General features: G+C 41.7%; 1 protein-coding gene across 1 annotated transcript in view; it reads left to right on the forward strand.

Moving 5' to 3' along the window:
- PPID (peptidylprolyl isomerase D) overlaps positions 1 to 3,370 on the forward strand; it is a 51,864-nt gene extending 48,494 nt beyond the window's left edge. Inside the window, exon 10 of the mRNA XM_075860298.1 lies at positions 2,044 to 3,370. Coding sequence (XP_075716413.1) covers positions 2,044 to 2,132 — 89 coding nt within the window. The 3' untranslated portion in view covers positions 2,133 to 3,370. The remainder of the gene's footprint in view (positions 1 to 2,043) is intronic.
- The last annotated feature ends 16,640 nt before the right edge of the window (positions 3,371 to 20,010 follow it).

The raw sequence follows: 20,010 nt of genomic DNA on the forward strand, positions 1-20,010 counted from the left end.
ATTTATTAGGGTTGTCATAATTTAGTTGTGATTTAATTAATTACATATATATCTATAATGTGGTATAGATATAATTAATTTTATTAATTCTACATATCAAATTTATTGTTGGGGTCATTCATAAAGTTATTAATTATTAGTCGTTCAATTGATTAGTTGTGAAGATTCAATTGATTATATATGTATACGTAATATATACACATACACACATTTAGATAAAATAATTTCTTCCTATATTTTACAGTTCTATTCTAGATACTAATTGATTAATTGTTAGGGTCGTTTATAAATTGATTAGTGGACTTTTTCTTTGTTACATTTATTAAAATTGTTACAAAAAATAAGTTGGAAAAAAAAATACGTAAAAAAATGGCACGCAAGTTAAATACCGCTGAAGAGGCATTTGCTCTCTTGGATTCTGATAGTGAATGGGGTCACTTTTGGGGTGTTTCCGCTGTTTTGGTCCCTCCAGGGCATTGCAAATGCGACATGGCACCGAAAACCATTCTAGCAAAATTTGTGCTCAAAGTCAAATGCCGCTCCGTCCCTTCTGAGGGCTGTCATGCGTTAAAACATAAGGTTATCACCACATATGGGGTATTGCCGTAATCAGGAGAAATTTCTTGACAAATGTTGGGGTGCTTTTTCTAATTTATTCATTGTAAAAATGTCTTTCCTCAGTCAGAAGAAATGTAGATTTTCAAATTCCAAAAAATTCAGTAAAAAAACCCCTGTGGGGTTAAAATGCCCACTATACAGCTAGATAAATTCCTTGAGGGGTGTAGTTTCCAAAATGGGGTCACTTTTTGGGAGTTTCCACTGTTTAGGCACCGAAAAACCTCTTCAAACCAGACATGGAGCCTAAAATATATTGTAATAAAAAGGAGGCCCCAAAATCCACTAGGTCCTCCTTTGCTTTGGAGGCTGGTATTTCAGTCCAGTAGCACGCTAGTGCCACGTGTGGGATATTTCTAAATACTGCAGAATCTGGGCAAAAAATTAGTTGTGTTTTTCTCATGTAAAACCTTGTGGTGTTGCTGTTTTTGTTTTTTTTGGCAGAACTTCATTTGTAATAAAAAAAAAAAATCTGTTTGTAAATTACACCTCTGCATTTGCTTTAATTCCTGTGAAACTCCTAAAGGGTTGAGAAACTTTCTTAATGTGGTTTTGAATACCTTGAGGGGTCCAGTTTTTAAAATGGGGTGGTTTATGGGGACTTTCTAATATATGGCCCTCAAAGCCACTTCAAAACTGAACTGGTCCCTGAAAAAAATAGCCTTTTGAAAATGTGAGAAATTGCTGCTAAAGTTCTAAGCCTTGTAACGTTGTAGAAAAATAAAAAGGATGCTCAAACAATTCAAACCTAGTTACTAGTTAGCATTTCCAATATGTCTAGTAGTGTGGGATTACTATGTTTGTTTTACAAGCAGATACATTTAAATTTAGAAACATGCTAAACTTTGGAGTTTTTCACAAATATTACAATTATTGATCAAATTTTTTTCACTAACAAAGTACAATATGTCACGAGAAAACAATCTCAATAGCTTGGAAAAGTAAAAGCATTCCCAAGTTAAGGCCCCATGCATATGAACATGCTTTTGCAGGCACAATTCCCCCGAAAATCCATGGGAGAATTGCGGCCCCATTCATTTCTATGGGGCCATGCACACGACTGTAGTTTTTACGGTCCGTGCATGGCCCGGGAGCCCGCACCGCAGAAAGAACGGACCTGTCTTATTACGGCCGTGTTCTGCGGTCCAGGCTCATTGAAAATAATGGCCGTGGCCATGTGCATGTCCCACGATTTGCGGGCAGCTTGCAGCTGACAGTCCGCAGCCGGCCGACCCGGAAATCACGGCCGTGCACATGGCTACGGTCGTGTGCATGAGGCCTAACACGGTAACACCTGTCCGATTTGAAAAAAATAGGCTGTCTCTCCAAGGGGTTAATAGCCTTTAACTAGATGCCCTGTTTACCAATGTCTACTAACCAGTGTGATAATGTCCTGTTCTCACTTCATCTCATTTACTTTTAACCCAGCGATCAGCAGTGAAATCCTTCGGGTCAAGCTGAGAATTAAAGAACAGAAGGAAAAGGAGAAAGCGGTGTATGCAAAGATGTTTGCGTAAATGTTTACATTGAAGTGGACATGCAGCATACTGAGAAGAACTGGGCGCAAAGTAGAACTGCTGTCTGATAGTAAACCAAAAAAAATTGTAGTTTTTGAACCCTGGTGTGATATTTCACCTAAGTATTTTTGAACGTTTACAATTTCTTTACAGTTTTATTTTTGTCTGACACTGCATGAACTATGCAACTAGTGGGGTGTGCAGTGTATTTGTATTTTTTTTTTTTTTTGTGAGTAGGCTTCTATTTGTCCCCAGCAGTGAAGGCAGTATTTACACGTATTTCTCTAAGGCTAGGGCTACACAACGGAGGTTGGGGGCATAACCCAAAGGGTATGTTCACACTCTTACTAAAAAGCATCTGAAAATACGGAGCTTGTTTCAAGGGAAAACGGCTCCTGATTTTCAGCCATTTTTTGAGCTGTTTTTCTATAGTCCATGAAAAAACGGCTCAAGAAGTGACATGCACTTTTTTGCGGGTGTTTTTTCTACACAGCTGTTTTTAAAAGCGGCCGGGTTAAAAAATTCCCCCCTGCAACTTTTTCCCATTGAAATTAATGGGCAGATGTTTGGTGATCTGCTTCCATTTTTTCGGCCGTTTATATACCCAAACAGTTTCTTTCTAGCAAAATCATCTCAATGCATCTAGTACAAGCGAATGGAATAAATGTTTTTTTTGTTTTGATTGAGGAGGATCTGGGGGTTCATGACCCCCATTCTAATAGACGAGCCCCAGCAGTGTTCTCTTAGCAAGGAGGGCATGCGTGCCAGCCCTCTGCCGTTTGTCATTCCAATAGACATTGAATAGAGTACAGTGCTCAGCTGTTTACATCATTCTCATAGACCGTGAATGGAGCACAGGTGCATGCTTGACTCCATTCAAGCTCCTCTTTATTGCTGGGGGTGCTGCGAGGAGAACCTGGGTGTTCAGGAACCCTGTTCTCATAATCAGTGGAGTTTCCAGCAATCATAAAATTATCACCCGTTCTGTGTATAGGTGATCACTTATGATTCTAGGAATACCCCTTTAATCTGTCCAGGATGCCACGGTCGGATGACGTTGCAGGAAGCTGCATTGCAGTAATGTAAACTTTGTCACTGACTCTTAGTTGTGTACACCATGTCTACCAGCCAACCAAGGCTCACTTTCTGTGTATTGCAAGAGGAGCAGCAATCCTGTGTAATAATGGCTTATGTCTTTCATAAAGTTGAACATAAAATAAATTGTTCGTCTTTCATAATGTCTTTTGCAATCAGTCCATGGTTTCTCAAACACTTAGTGTACCTAACCTTTCAAAATTGTCGTGTGTGTGTGTACAGGAACGTGAGGAATAACCCTATTTCTGGCTGTCTTGTACCCTGCATGTTTCACCAGTTTTCCCCTTTGCAGGCTCTTTTAATTCTCATGTTTCTCTGAAATCGCAGTTAGGCTCCATCCACTATTTTATGTTTCCCATATACTGTACACACACAGAACATTCTGCTCCGCAATCTTGTAGTACACTCTCATAAGAAGTAGCATGGAGGGCATCATACATTAGTATAACATGAAAAATAACACCTACTGGAAGATACAGGAGCATCTGTCTTTCACTCGCCTTCCTTCCCCCATAAGCTTCTATGGGCAGTATTTAACCCCTTCCCGACATTTGCCGTATGGGTACGCCATGACTTCCCGCAAATTGCCGTATCCATACGCCAAATGTTTGGCACCGGCTCAGAAGCTGAGCTGGTGCCATCGCCTGATCTCAGCGGTATCTTACAGTTGACATCCGGCTGTAATGGCGGGGACCGAAATTAGCTTAGATCTCTGCCATTAACCCTTAAGTGCAGCACTCAAACTCGATCGATGCACTTAATGTGTTTGCAGCTCATCGGAACCCCAGCAATGAAATCGCCAGGGTTCCGGTGGCTGCAATGGCAACCGGAGGCCTAATACTGGCCTCCCGATCTGCCTAGCACGGAAGCCGGTCAGGACCCGCCCGGCGGCAGAGCCTGATCGGCTTCCGTAGCCGCCGGCAAGATGGCGCCGGCTCAGGAGCTGTTCCGGCGTCATCAGTGGTGGAAGTCAGCTGACATCCACCTGAAACTGAGCTAGCTCCGATCCCTGGCATTAACCCCTTCGATGCAGCATTCGAAAGCGATTGCTGCATCTTAGCAGTTGCTAGCAGATCGCCAGCCCTGACAATCAGGACTGGCGGCTGCTGCTATGGCAACAGGAGACACAATGGCCTCCTGCTCTTCCGGCGAAGCCTAATCGGCTGGCTGTCAGTGAATAACTGATGTTTTTTTTTCTAATACATTGCACTACCAATGTAGTGCAATGTATTAGATCTGTCAGACAGTTGGACATTCAAGTCCCCTAGTGGGACTTGAAAAAAATAGTTTGAAACAATAAGTTTCAAGTAATAAAATAAAACACAGTTGCCCTTTTTTCTCTATCAAGTCCCTTATTATTGAAGAAAAATAATAATAAACCATACGTATTTGGTATCGCCGTGACCGTAATGACCTGAGGTATCAAAAGATTATATTTAGTGCATGTGGTGCACAGCGTAAAAAAAACTATACCAGTTTGTTTTTTTTGTCACTTTGCCTTACAAATATTGGAATAAAAAGTTGCACGTATCCAAAAATGGTACCGATAAAAACTATAGCTCAGCTCGCAAAAAACAAGTCCTCATACAGCTCCGTCGACAAGTTATGGTTCTCAACTTGGCGACAGGAAAAATACATTCTTTTTACAAAAGTAATTTTATTGTGCAAAAAGTTGTAAAACAAAGTTCTATGAATTAGGTATCGCCGGAATCTTACTGACCCGCAGAATAAAGTTAACATGTAATATAACGCATGGTGAAAGCTGTGTAAAAAAAAAAAAAAAAAAAGCAAAACTATGCCAGAATTGCGTTTTTTTGGTTTACCTGGCCTCCCAAAAAAAATAGGCTAAAAGGTGATCAAAAAGTTGCATGTACCCCAAAATGGTACCAATAATAACTACAGCTCATCCTGCAAAAATACAGCCCACATACCACTACGTCTATTCAAAAATAAAATTAGTTATGCCTCCAATAAGTCAAGAAATAAAAAAAATATGCAGTTGTGCCGGCCCGAGGGGAACATTTCGTCTGTTTTAAGAGGTGATTTATCAAGGACCTAAAATTAGGGAACCAGGAAGCGGAGGGCCAAAACATTTCTGCTGGAAGCGACAGCACCCTTCTTATACCAGGACAACACTTTCCCAGCAAAATTCCCAAACTGCAAAGGTACGGAGTGTGGACCAAAAGGGGCATAAGAAAGGACACCATATATCCGTGTGACTCCGGCCTGTGCAGAAAGGATTGCCTTACAGCGTAACACATCTATGGATTATTTTATTACCCCATTATTATACCACCTGACTATGCCCCTGATGTACTCTGCCCAGCTTACATGTACCCCCACATTATAAATGGAAACATCAGCAATGCTCAAATCTACTACCAAGCAAAATCCGCTCTCCAAAAGGCAAATGGTTCTCCCGCCGCTCTGAACCCCACAGCGTGCCCTAACGGCAGTTTCCGTCCACATATATGTCATCATCATACCCGGGAGAACCCTTAACAATTTTTGGGATGTGTGTCTCCAGTGGCATAAGCTGGGCATGATATATTTGCCACTGAAATGGCATATCTAGGGAAAAAGATAAATTTTTAATTTGCACCATCCGCAGCGCATTCATTTATGGAAAAGGTCTGTGGGGTGAAAATGCTCGCTACACCCCTTAATAAATGCCTTGAGGGTGTAGTTTCCAAATGGGGTCACTTCTCAGGGGTTTCTTTTATTATTTCACATCAGAGCCTCTGCAGTTGTGAACCAATACTTCGTAAATCGCCAAATTAGGTCTCAATTTTACATGGTACGCTTTCATTCCTGAGCCTGGTCGAATGTCCAGGCAAAAGATTAGGGCCACATGAAGGGTGTTTCTAAAACTGGGAAACACTGCATAATAATTAGAGAGCTGTCTTGTCATGGTGGCACAAGCTGGGCACCACATATTAGCATATCTATGGAAAAAAATCTTATTTTCACTCTGCAACATCGAGTGCACACTAATTTCTACAAAACACCTGCAGCGTTAGCATGCTTACTACACCACTAGGTAAATGCATTGAGGGGTGTAGCTTCCAAAATGGGGTCACTTCTGGGGGTTTCCACTGTTTTCGTCCCACAGGCGCCCAGAAACCAGCTAAATCTGCACTCCAAATGGCGCTCCTTCCCTTCTGAGCCCTGCCGTGTGCCCAAACAGCAGTTTGACCACATATGGGGTATTGCCGTATTCGGGAGAAATTGCTTTACAAATGTTGGGGTTCTTTTTTTTTCCTTTATTTGTTGAGAAAATGAAAAATTTTGCGCTAAAGCTACGTCTTATTGAAGATAAAGGATTGTTGTTATTTTCACTGCCCAATTCTAATAAATTCTATGACACATCTATGGGGTCCAAATGCTTACTACACCCCTAGATGAACTCCTCAAGGGGTGTAGTTTCCTAAATGGAGTCACTTTTTGGGCGTTTTCATTGTTTTGTCCCCTCAGGGGCTTTGCAAATGTGACATGGCCTCCGCAAACCATTCCTGCTAAATGTGAACTCCAAAAGCCAAATGGTGCTCCATCCCTTCTAAGCCCTGCCGTGTGTGTGTCCAAACAGCCGTTTATTACCACATGTAGGGGTATTGTTTTACTCGGGAGAAATTGCTTTACAAATTTTGCGGAGCTTTTTCTCCTTCAGTACTTGTGGATATGAGAAAAAATTAGCTAAACCTACATTTTCTTTTGAAAAAATTTATATTTTTATTTTCAGGGCCTACTTCCAAGAATTTCTGCAAAAAACCTGTGGGGTCAAAACGCTCACTTTACCCCTAGATAATTTCCTCAATGGGTGTAGTTTCAAAAAAAAATGGGGTCACTTGTGGGGGAGGTTTCCACTGTTTTGTCCCCTGAGGGGCTTTGTAAATGTGACATGGCCTCCGCAAACCATTACTGCTAAATGTGAACTCCAAATGGTGCTGCATCCCTTCTAAGCCCTGCCGTGTGTCCAAACAGCTGTTTATTACCACATGTGGGGTATTGTTTTACTCTAGAGAAATTGCTTTACAAATTTTGCGGTGCTTTTTCTCCTTTAGTTCTTGTGGAAATGAGAAAAACATCGCTAAACCTACATTTTCTTTGAAAATAATTTAGATTTTAATTTTCACGGCCTACTTCCAATAATTTCTGTAAAAAAGCTGTGCGGTCAAAATGCTCACTATACCCCTAGATAATTTCCTTGAGGTGTGTAGTTTCCCAAATGGGGTCACTTTTGGGGGATTTCCACTGTTTTGGCACCGCAAGAGCCCTTCAAACCTGACATGGTGCCTAAAATATCTTGTAATAAAAATAAGGCCCCAAAATCCACTAGCTCCTTTGCTTCTGAGGCCGGTGCTTCAGTCCAGTAGCACGCTACGGCCACATGTGGGATATTTCCTAAAACTGCAGAACCTGGACAATAAATACTGAGTTGCATTTCTCTGGTAAAACTTTCTGTGTTATAAAGAAAATTGGATTCAAAATTTAATTTCTGCAAAAAAATATGAAATTTGTAAATTTCACTTCTACTTTGCTTTAATTTCTGTGAAATGTCTAAAGGGTTAAGAAATTTTCTAAATGCTGTTTTGAATACTTTGAGGGGTGAAGTTTTTAAAATGGGGTGACTTTTTGGGGGTTTCTAATATATAAGGCCCTCAAAACCACTTCACAACTGAACTGGCCACTGTAAAAATAGCCTTTTGAAATTTTCTTGAAAATGTGAGAAATTGCTGCTAAAGTTCAAAGCCTTGTAACGTCCTAGAAAAATAAAAGGATGTTCAAAAAACGATGCAAATCTAAAGTAGACATATGGGGGATGTTAGTTAGCAACAATTGTGTGTGTTATAACTGCCTGTCTTACAAGCAGATACATTTAAGTTGAGAAAAATGCTAATTTTTTGCAAAATTTTGGTGTTTTTCACAATTAAATACTGAAAATATCCAATGTGTCACGAGAAAACAATCTCAGTATCGCTTGGATAGGTAAAAGCATTCCGACGTTATTACCACATAAAGTGAAACATGTCAGATTTGAAAAATGAGGCTCTGTCAGGAAGGTCAAAAGTGGCTAAAGAGGTAAGAGGTTAACCTGATTCCTCATTGAGCTGATGGTCTGTCACTGATTTTAGCATTGATTAATTGATCAATGCAGTGAGGTGGAGAAAAGGTTTTCTGTCCGTCCGTCCATCCATTCCCCCCCCCCCTCTAAGAAGATGTTTCTTTTATTTGTGTGTTTTATTGATTTATGCAAAGTCTGACAGGTTAGTGTCCACCTTAAGGCTGGGTTCACACAACCTATTTTCAGGCGTAAACGAGGCGTATTATACCTCGTTTTACGCCTGAAAATAGGGCTACAATACGTCGGCAAACATCTGCCCATTCATTTGAATGGGTTTGCCGACGTATTGTGCAGACGACCTGTAATTTACGCGTCGTCGTTTGACAGCTGTCAAACGACGACGCGTAAATGGACTGCCTCGGCAAAGAAGTGCAGGGCACTTCTTTGCCACGTAATTTGAGCTGTTCTTCATTGAAGTCAATGAAGCACAGCTCAAGATTTACGAGCGTTTCAGACGGCTCGCAAAATGCGAGGAGGAGCATTTACGTGTGAAACGAGGCAGCTGTTAACAGTCTGTCTTTTCACACGTAAATACCTCTCATCGTGTGAACATACCCTAAGAAGGTTGTATAGCATGGAGTGGTGATTTCTTTTAATTGCAATATGTAGCTTTCCCCCCTTTTTTCCCAACATTGCAAGGGTGCTTAGTGTTCCATTGCACTATTGTCCACCTGCCATGCTGAAGATCAGCGTAAGTGCCTCTGTTGCTCACCTTCCCTGATCTGCCAGTGTCCTACCTCATTGAGCTGGCACACAGATGGGATTTTATGCTTGTTTTCACTTTCTGCAGATGGACAGGTGAGCATTCTAACCCCCTCTGCATTCTCTATGGCACAGAGTGCACCTCTTGGCTGTCAGATGTGCCACCCACAGCAATGCTTTAGGCAGGCTGTGGTAGGTTTCCCAGAGAATACCATTTTGGGGTACTTACATCCTGCGACTTCGTGCCATTTTCCAGTAGGGGCTGCCTTTTTTGGGGCTGTCTGGGGATTTGTGCTTCTGCTCAGTGATTGGTTGGTAAGTTATGTGGTAACGGGAGGGGCAGGTCTCCTTCTACCGCTCTTCTCAGACAAGCAGGGATGCAGCTTTCCAGGACCTCACTGGCACTGCTGATATTGGTGCTGGGACCTCGGGTTTCCTCCAAACCGGTAGGACCTTTCTTTCTAACCCCCTTTTATCCTGAGTGGCTTTACTTAGCGAACTACAGTCTAGTACAGCAGGAGAGCTGATACTTAGAGCAATCTAGGTGGCCATTACCCCCTTTATAAGGAAGCCTTAGCCTTGCAATATAAAGTGGACTTACAGTAACAAACTTTTCCCAAAAGTACCTGTGGAAGCGGTGACTCCTATACGGCCATGTTAGACACCAGCTGAGAATCATCCCAACTGATAGTTTGTGGTTCATTTTGCCTGTTCAACATGTGGCCAAACATTTCTCATTTAGTTACCTATTCCTCTGTGCATGCATGATGGCCCCAAGCCACCTTAAGGGATGCCTGCACCTAGTGCTGATGCTTAACCGCAATTGGTGCATTCCCTCAAGGGTTGTAGGTGACCTCTCCAATGTCACCCAGTCCATCATGGGCATCTTGGTTTGCCTTGCCAACCAACCTTCTGGGGATTCATGGTTCGCCTGTCCCCGTGACAGGTCTTAAATCTGGATGTCCTCTCCGGTCAGTAATCTCTATGGAACAGGGGATTTTCTTTCCTCAGTAGAAATCAGGGACAAGTACGTGCCTGTCCCCGTTTGCCCATCCCACCAGCGTTTTCTGCAGTCCTTTCTCCACTACCAGCTTGTGGCCCTCCCATTCGGCATGTTGATAGCACCGTGGGTTTTCACACAATTTCTACCTGTGATCAGAGTGATTCTTCATTTGGACTCTATCTGGGTGATATCCTAATAAAGTGCCAATCTTGGGAGGACAGCTTGACCAGCCTACAAATTATGCCTTGTTCACACAGTGCTGATTTGATGCAGATTTTGTATGCATTTTTTTAAGACCAAACCAGTTTTGGATTCTGAGAATGGACCTATAAGGCCTTTCTTTAAATTTTTTCTGTTTAGATTCCACTCCTGGTTTTGTCTTTAAAAAAATGCATGCAAAATCTGCAGCAAATCTACACTGTGTGAACAAGGCGTTACTCTGGATATCCAGACTCCTGTTGGATAAATTGTCAACCAATCCAAATCTTGTCAGACTCCTTTTCCTGGTTCGACGCAGACTCTGCAGAAGTGTCCCTTCATCCCAAGGAGCGGTTCATCCTGCAGCACGGAGTCCACTCTCATCACTTTTGTTTAAAGATTTTGGGCACCATGGTGCCTTCCATTAAGGCCATTTCCTTTGCCCAGTTTCACACGTGTCTGCCCCAGAGAGAAATCCTCCAGGTGAAACCGCTGTCTGGCCTCACTAGACTGCCGAATCCTTCTTCCTTTGACCGGCTCCCCTCCCTGGCGATCCCTCCATTTCTCTCGCTCCACTGGCAAATCTCTATGTGAAAAGTCTTTGTGGTCTGGCCAGGAAGTCATTCTCCCCATCATCTTTCTGGAACGGAGGGTGATCTTTCTCTGTTTGTCAAGCGACTCTTCTGACAGGCAGTCCGGTCCGTATCCAGACAGATTGAGGTACTCAATGGTTATGACATAACCACCGAGACGGGACGCTGGGTTTGGCAATGGTAGAAGCATCGACGGTTCTAAAATGGGTGGAGCGTCATGTTCCTACTCTCTGCAATCCACATATTTGGAAACGAAAATTGGGTTGTAGATTATCTGGATCATGAACAGGTTGACCCAGGGAAGTGGACCCTTTAGCACGAGGTGTTTGAACACATCTGTTCCAGGTGGAGCATGCAGGATGTGGACTTGCTGGCATCTCGCCTTAATTGCCAGCTCCTAATCTTCATCTCCAGGGTTTGCGATCCCGAGGTGTATACAGTCGACGCTCTGGGATCTCTTCAGCGTGATTTACATGTTTCACCTGCTGCCTCTTCTTCCTGAACTCCTGAAGAGGATCATGGTTATGGGGATTCTGACTATCTTTGTTTCTCCGAACTGGCTGTGCCGTTGTTAGCACGCCGGAGTGGTGGCTCTTCTAGCCCATGTTCCCTGGCGCTTACCTCTCGGCACACTATATTCACTCAAGGGCCTCTCTTTCACCCAAGTTACAGTTTCTATGTTTAATGGCATGGCTTTTGAAGCCACAATGCTAAAAGCTCGAAGGTTGTTGCAGAAGGTGATTCAATGTTAAAAGCCTAGAAACCTGCTTTGGCCTGCATTTATCCCCGTACTTGCAAGACATTTTTACAGTAGTGCGAGGATCGACATCTTCTTCCCTTAGTCTTGCATTATGGGCATGCCCTCCGGTCCCATAGGGGCAGGCATCAGTGTTTTGTCCTTTTTTAAAAAAAATTTAATAGACTTTGTTTCTAAGTCTGATGTACTGACTTTTTTTTTTCTCTGCAGGGGTTTGCACATGCTGTGGCTTCCTATCAGCCCCCGGCTCCGTGTTAGGTTCTGACCCTTGCAATGCAGTCGGCTCCCTTTTAAACCTCTGAGATTTTTTTGCTACTGCTCACGTGGTGTTCCTTGTGGCGTATGTTGTTTGTATAATTAGTGTCTATGTAAAGCAAATCTCCAGTGAAAAATAAAGGTGCATTTGGATAGTAATGTACAGTGCTTTTGGGAAGCCTCTCCTGTTCGAGCTCAGTGGTTTGAATTAGGACGACATAGCAGCACATTATTGGTAGAAACATACTGGGCGGATACACTGCAGATTTTCTGCAACAATTTTCATTCAGGAAAATCCATAGTGTAATACAGTAGCAAATCTCATCCACACACAGCAGAAAACAATCTGGCAAAACTGTTCATAAATTGACCTGTGGTGCGGTATTTTAATCCACAGCATGTCAATTTATGCTACGGACAGTACAGGTATGCAGTGATTTAAATTCTAATGCTCTCTGTGCTGAAATTTATGTAGCATGCAGATTGCATAAACACAACTTTACACACTGAGGTGCAAATCCTAAAGCATTTAAAACGCTCAATGGTTGTACATTTTAAGGGTGCAGTGACACGCCGCAGATTTTATTGCAGAAATTCCTGTGAACTAAAATCGGTTCCATTCATCTTGTTGGAATTTGCTAAAATGCATAAACCAGCTGCAAAAATGCTGCTATTCAGATGAATGAACCTGATTTCGAAATATCAAAGCTTGTCAGCAGAGGGAAGGATGAAGTGCTGTAAAATTTCCTGGTAGACGGCTGCGTTGGCTCTTGACTTGATATAACACAGTGGACCAACACTGTTGCTAAGTGGTCCAAAGTCCTGTTCTCAGATGAGAGTAAATTTTGCATTTTATTTGGAAATCAAGGTCCCAGAGTCTGGAGGAAGAGTGGAGAGGCATCAATCCAAGTTGCTTGCGGTCCAGTGTGAAGTTTCCACAGTCAGTGATGGTTTGGGGAGCCATGTCATCTGCTGGTGTTGGTCCACTGTGTTATATCAAGTCCAGAGTCAGCGCAGCCGTCTACCAGGAACTTTTCCAGCACTTCATGCTTCCCTCTGCTGACAAGCTTTATGGAGATGCGGATTTCATTTTCCAGCAGGACTTGGCACCTGCCCACACTGCCAAAAGTACCAATACCTGGTTTAATAACCACAGTAACACTGTGCTTGATTGGCCAGCAAACTCGACTGACCAAGAGAATCTATGGGGTATCGTCAAGAGGAAGATGAGGGACACCAGACCCAACAATTCAGACGAGCTGAAGGCCACTATCAAAGCAACCTGGGCTTCCATAACTCCTCAGCAGTGCCACAGGCTGATCGCCTCCATGCCACGCTGCATTGATGCAGTAATTCATGCAAAAGGAGCCCCGACCAAGTATTGAGGGCATATACTGTACATACTTTTTAGTAGGACATTTCGGTATTAACCTCTTCCCGCACCTTGACGTGCACTAATGTCAGTGCTTTGACAGTTAACCGCCGCGTGGCGCTACACCGCAGCGGCGGTTAACTCTGCAGGGTGTCAGCCCTGCTCTCCCCGTTGCCGATCAGCGGCATGTCGCCGCTGAAATCGGCAATTAACCCCCTTCGATGCGGTGGTCGATTGCGATCACCACATTGAAGAGGTTTACAGCGGATCGGCAGCCCCCCACATGTATTTGCGGGGGCTGGCGATCCTTCTCACGGCAACCAGAGGCCAGACAATGACCTCCGGGTTGCTATGTACGGAAGCCTCGGAGGATCAGCCTCCGGCCGGTCCTCTGATGCTTCCTGTCAGTGTGACAGTTACGTCACAATGACAGTTAGAACACATTACACTACATGTGTAGTGTAATGTGTTCCAGCAGCGATCAGAGCTGCAAGTCTAAGTGTCCCCTAGTGGGACAAGTAAAAAATAAATAAAAAAGTGTTTTTAAAAAGTGTAAAAATAAGTTAGAAGTGACAAACAAAGAATGCTTTTTTTCCTATAATAAGTCTTTTATTATAGGAAAAAAATTAACACGTTAAAAAAAGTACACATATTTGGTATCACCGCGTTCGTAACGACCCCAACTATAAAACTGTAATATTATTTTTCTCGCACGGTGAACACCGCGAAAAAAATAAACGAAAAACAGTGCCCGAATCACAATTTTTTGGTCACCACCCCTCCCAAAATATACAATAAAAAGTGATCAAAAAGTCGCATGTACGCCAAAATAGTACCAATACAAACTACAACCCGTCCCGCAAAAAACAAGCCCTTACACCGCGTTTTTGACTGAAAAATAAAAGTTCTCGCTCTCAGAATGTGGTGACACAAAAAATAATTTATTTTATAAATAAGTGATTTTATTGCACAAACGCTGCAAAACATAAAAAAATTATATACATATGGTATCGCCGTAATCGTACCGACCTGCAGTATAAAATATAATGGTAATTTATAGCCCAGGGTGAACGCCATAAAAAAAAAAGAATAAAAAACATTGTCAGAATTGATGGTTTTTGGTCACCTGGCTTGCCAAAAAATGGAATAAAACGTGATAAAAAAAAATTCTGGTACCCCAAAATGGTACCAATGAAAACTACAGATTGTCCCGCAAAGAATAAACCCTCACACAGCTCCGGTGGAGAAAAAATAAAACAGTTCTGGCTCCCAGAATATGGCGATGCAAAATGTGCAGAGTGTCCAAAAGCGGATATGATTGGGCGCCATTTATCAGTGCGACACCGGCCACATATCTGCCGATTATTATTTATTTACTGCATTATTATACCCTCTTATTATACCCGGATGTACTCCGCACAGATAACATATGCCCCCACATTATAAACTGAAACACCAGTAAAACCCCAAACAGAACTACTACCAAGCTACATCTGCGCCCCAAAAGCCAAATGCCGCTCCCTCCCTTCTGAGCCCTGCAGCGTGCCCAAACACCAGTTTACGTCCATAGATATGGCATCGCCATACCCGGGAGAACCCGGTTAATATTTTCTGAGGTATTTGTCTTCAGTGGCACAAACTGGGCATAACATGTAGTGCACTAGAATGGCATATGAGTGGAAAATTTTAATTTTCACTCTGCACCATCCGCTGCTCATTAACCCCTTCGCGCACCATGACATAGCATGTCGTAGTGTGGGGGGTGATGTATGGAGCGTCTCACGTGAAAAATAAAGCATTTAAAACGGCAAAATCACTGTTTTTTGGTCACCTTGGCTCTACCTAAAAATGTAAGAAAAAGTGCTCAAAAAGTTGCATGTACCAAAAAATGGTACCAATAAAAACGACCACTCGTCCTTCAATAAATAAGCCCTCATACCGGTCTATTGACTGAAAAATAAAAAAGTTGTGGCTCTTGGAACGCGGGGAGGAAAAAACTAAAAAGGAAAAGAAAAAAATGGATCAGTCCAGAAAGGGTTAATTACTTTCTAATGAAAAATCATTTATGACCACACGTGGGGTATTGCCGTACTCGGGAGAAATTGCTTTACAAATGTTGGGCAGCTTTTACCCCCTTTATCCTTTGTGAAATTGAAAAAATGCAACATTTTAGTGGAAGAAATGTCGATATTCATTTTCACGGCCTAATTCTAACAAATCCTGCAAAAGACTTGTGGGGTCTAAATGGCCACTATATCCCTAGATAGATTCTTTAAGTGGTGTAATTTCCACTTTTGGGGGGTTTCCACTGTTTTGGCCTCTCAGGGGCTTTGCAAATGCGACATGGCACCCAAAAACCATTTCAGCTAAATTTGAACTCCAAAAGACAAATAGCGCTCCTTCCCTTCTAAGCCCTGCTGTGGGTCCAAACAGCAGTTTATTACCACATATGGCATATTTCCGTAATCGGGAGAAATTGTTTTACAAATGTTGAATGTTGGGGTGCTTTTTCTCCTATATTCCTTGTAAAAATTAAAAATGGCTACCTTTTTTCAGAAAAAAAAGTAGATTTTTACCTTTACAGAATAATTCCAATGAATTCAGCAAAACAACTGTGGGGTCAAAATGCTAACTTTACCCCTAGAAAAATTCCTTGATGAGTGTAGTTTCCAAAATGGGGTCACTTTCCGGAGGTTTCCACTATTTTGTTCCCTCCAGTGCATTTCAAACGCGACATGTAACTGAAAACTATTCCAGCAAAATCAGAATTTCAAAATCCAAATGGTGCTCCTTCCCTTCTGAGTCCTGCTGTGGGTCCAAACAGCAGTTTATTACTACATATGGGGTATTGCTATAATCGGGAGAAATTGCTTTACATTTGTTGGGGTGTTTTTTCTTTTATTCCTTGAAAAAATTAAAAATTTCTATGTTTTTTCAGAAAAAAAGTAGATTTTCATCTTACATACTAATTCAAATACATTTAGCAAAAAAACTGTGGGTTCAAAATGCTAACTATACCCCTAGATAAATTCCCTGAGGGGTGTAGTTTACAAAATGAGGTCACTTTTGTTTTTTTTTATTGTTTTGGCCCCACAAGACCTCTTCAAACCTGACATGGTACCTAAAATATATGCTAAAATAAAGGAGGCCCCAAAATCCACTAAGTGCTCCTTTGCTTCTGAGGCCTGTATTTCAGTAAATTAGCGCTCTAGGGCTACATGTGGGATATTTCTAAAAACTGCAGAATCTGGGCAATAAATAATAAGTTACAATTCTCGGGTAAAACCTTCTGTGGTATAGAATTTTTTTTATTACAAATGAATTTAGTAAAAAAAAAATGAAATTTGTAACTTTCACCTCTACTTTGCTTTAATTCCTGTGAAACACCTAAAGGGTTAAAACACTTTCTGAATGCTGTTTTGAATACTTTGAGGGGTGCAGTTTTCAAAATGGGGTGATTTATGGGGACTTTCTAATATATAAGGCCCTCAAAGCCACTTCAGAACTGAACTGGTCCTTGTAAAAATCGCCTTTTGAAATTTTCTTGAAAATATGAGAAATTGCTGCTAAAGTTCTAAGTCTTGTAACGTCCTACAAAAACAAAAGAATGTTCAAAAAACGATGCCAAACTAAAAGTAGACATATGGGAAATGTTAACTAGTAACTATTTTGTGTGGTATTACTATCTGTTTTACAAACAGATACATTTAAATTGAGAAAAAATTCTAATTTTTGCAAATTTTCTTCAAATTTTGTTGTTTTTTTACAAATAAATATTGAATTTAAATCGACCAAATTTTTTCCCCTAACATAAAGTACAATATGTCACGAGAAAACAATCTCAGAATCACTTGGATAGGCAAAAGCATTCCGGAGTTATTACCACATAAAGGGACACATGTCAGATTTGAAAAATCGGCTTCGTCCTGAAGGCCAAAACAGGCTCAGTCCTGAAGGAGTTAAAAGTAATTTTTGAAATTGGGCTTATTTAATAATATTTAAAAATAATATAACTGTTACCCATAATCATCAACATTAAAAGAAAAAAAATGCTGGCAATAGATCATTCTGTAACGAATCTATATAAAATGAGATTCACTTTTTGAATTGAATTATTGAAATTTACTTTTTGATGATAGTCTAATTAATTGAGAAGGACTAGTATGTTAATGCATATATTTTTTTTTAAACAATTCCTGTTTGTCACAAGGTTTATGTCAAGACTATTGTAAAATGTCAGGTTGTCTGCTTTCAGGAAATATATAGGGCAGTGGTTCTTAACCTTATTGGAGGTACTGAACCCCACCAGTTTCATATGCGCATTCGCCGAACCCTTCTTAATTGGAAAAATAAAATATGATTTTTTCAAATTCAAAACATAGGTTTATATTTTACTGGTGCACAAAATGAACCGTGCATCAACATCACTGTGTTCAAAGACCAAAACCATCAAAACATGATTTTCACACAAAAACATAATAATGAATATTTACTGCAAATCAGTGTGACTTCTGCTGCTGCCATTCAGAGACCAGTTCAGAAATGCGCGGCTTCACCTTGGCAAGTGCCACTCTCATGTCATTTTCGCAAAAACAAAGTCTGCTCCTTTTCTTCGTTTTTAAGTCCAGCATCCTCGAAAAGGATTGCTCGCAAAGATATGTTGTAACAAACGGTATGAAAATCTCCAGAGCTTTCTTAGCAATAACAGGGCACGTTACCATTTGTTGACAAAACGTTGGGAGCGTTGTTGTTCACCCATGCTGGATATGACTCTCTTGTAGGGAAGTGTCCGTCGAGAGACTTTGCAAGCTCATCTAAGTGCGTGGCTATTGCTTGCTTCAGTTCCGCGGGTACAGAAATGTCTCCGATTCCAGATACATCTTCGATCTTACACAGTTGTCCAGCAGGGGAAAGTTTGCGAAGTTATCATTCTCTGTTCGTCGTTTCCATAACGGTAGCTTTTTTTTTTTTAAAAGCCTTCAGGTTTTCTTCAGCTTCGATGATGTTGATTCCACTGCCCTGCATCTGTTGATTGAGATGATTGAGAGCTGCGAAGAGATCAGCCATGTACGCTAAAATGAGAATGAACTCAGAATTTTTGAAGCAATCTGCATGACAATGTTGGTGCTCTTGCAAAAACAGGGCTAATTCCACACGCACGGCAAAAACACAATTCAGCACCTGTCCCCGGGATTACCACTGAACGTTAGAATGGTACAGAAGTACCTCGAATTCAGAGCCTATTTCTTTACACAGCTCACTGAAGATGCGGTGCCTCAGAGCACTATTTCGCACATAGCTCACGCATTCCACTACAATTTTTAATACTTCAGCCAGTTTTGGAGGCAAGGTTTTTGTTGCCAACGCATGCCTGTGCAGAATACAATGCGTAACAATGATGTGTGGTGCATCGGCTTTCACTAGCGCACCAAAACCAGACTTTCTTCCCAGCATGACTGGAGCTCCGTCCGAACAGACTGCAGAAACCATATCCCACGAAAGATTGTTGTCTTCGAAAAAGTCATCCACAAGTTTCTTCACATTGGCTGCCTTAGTTGTTATTGTAAGAGGCTTACAAAATAAAAAATCTTCCTTTATCACGTCGTCTTTCACATAGCGGACAAATACAGCAAGCTGGCTTAGATTGGAAATGTCTGTGGTCTCGTCAGGTTGAAGGCTGAATTTTGCCGGGCTTGAAATCAGATATGCAACTACTTGAGTCAAGATGTCTTTGCTCATGTCCTCTATTCTGTCGGTGATGGTGTCATTTGAAAGAGGAATTTGGGAAAACGTAACTTCAGAATCTTTTCCCAGCATGATATTCGCCATCTTCGCCATGGTTTTATGAGTGTTTCACCAATGGTGTGTGGTTTGCCCTGCTTTGCGATCAGGTAAGCAACTTCGTACGATGCTGTGAGGATCGGTTTGTTGATGGGTACGAAGCCAAGAACAGGCAGAGTAGCCTTTTCATCGACTCTGGCTCTCTTCACCTTGAATTCAGCGAGTGTTGTATTCTTGTATTTTCCATCTCCATGCAGCTTAAGGAAGTGTTCTCTTAGTTTTGCCGGTGCTAGACTAGAATTGCTCAACTTGGTATTGGAAATCATGCAGTTAGGACGCTGACTCCCATCACGTTCCGTTATACATCTGAATCCATATTGTACATATTCGTCCGACCACTTTCTTTTTGTGCTTGACATAGTTAGTTTGAAGGGATTAAAATTTTAAGAAAGAAATCACACGACGTACCATCACGACAGTCACAAGTCGACTACTGAGCGTACCAAATTCCCTGCAGCACAGATAGGCCAAGCGATGTAGCGTGATCACCTGCAGCGAATGATGGCCAAGCAGGGCGTGTCATCACGAATTATATGAGTCGGATATGTGTCTTGACCTCCGCCGAACCCCTGAGACTGACTCACCGAACCCTTGGGGTTCGATCGAACCCAGGTTAAGAACCACTGATATAGGGTTTAGGGGTGTACCTATCTTTTAGGATGTGTAATCTCTATTTTATAGGTTGGTACTTTTTTTCCATTTCCATCTTAGCTCGCTGAGCTATGCTGTTTCCGTAACTCCCATAGTAGTGAATGGCAGTTACGGAAGCAGTGTACCACACGAGCTACGCTGTTTCCATAACTACCATTCAGTGCTATACTACTTACGGAAACAGCGTAGCTCAGAAAACGATACGGTTTTCTTATTCGTAATCAGAAATCACAAGTTTCAGCCACAACACAAATAGGAGGAGGAGGGCAGATGGAGCCAAGTACGGTCA

Source organism: Rhinoderma darwinii, chromosome 1, assembly GCF_050947455.1.
Source record: "Rhinoderma darwinii isolate aRhiDar2 chromosome 1, aRhiDar2.hap1, whole genome shotgun sequence".
Classification (NCBI taxonomy): Eukaryota; Metazoa; Chordata; class Amphibia; order Anura; family Rhinodermatidae; genus Rhinoderma; species Rhinoderma darwinii.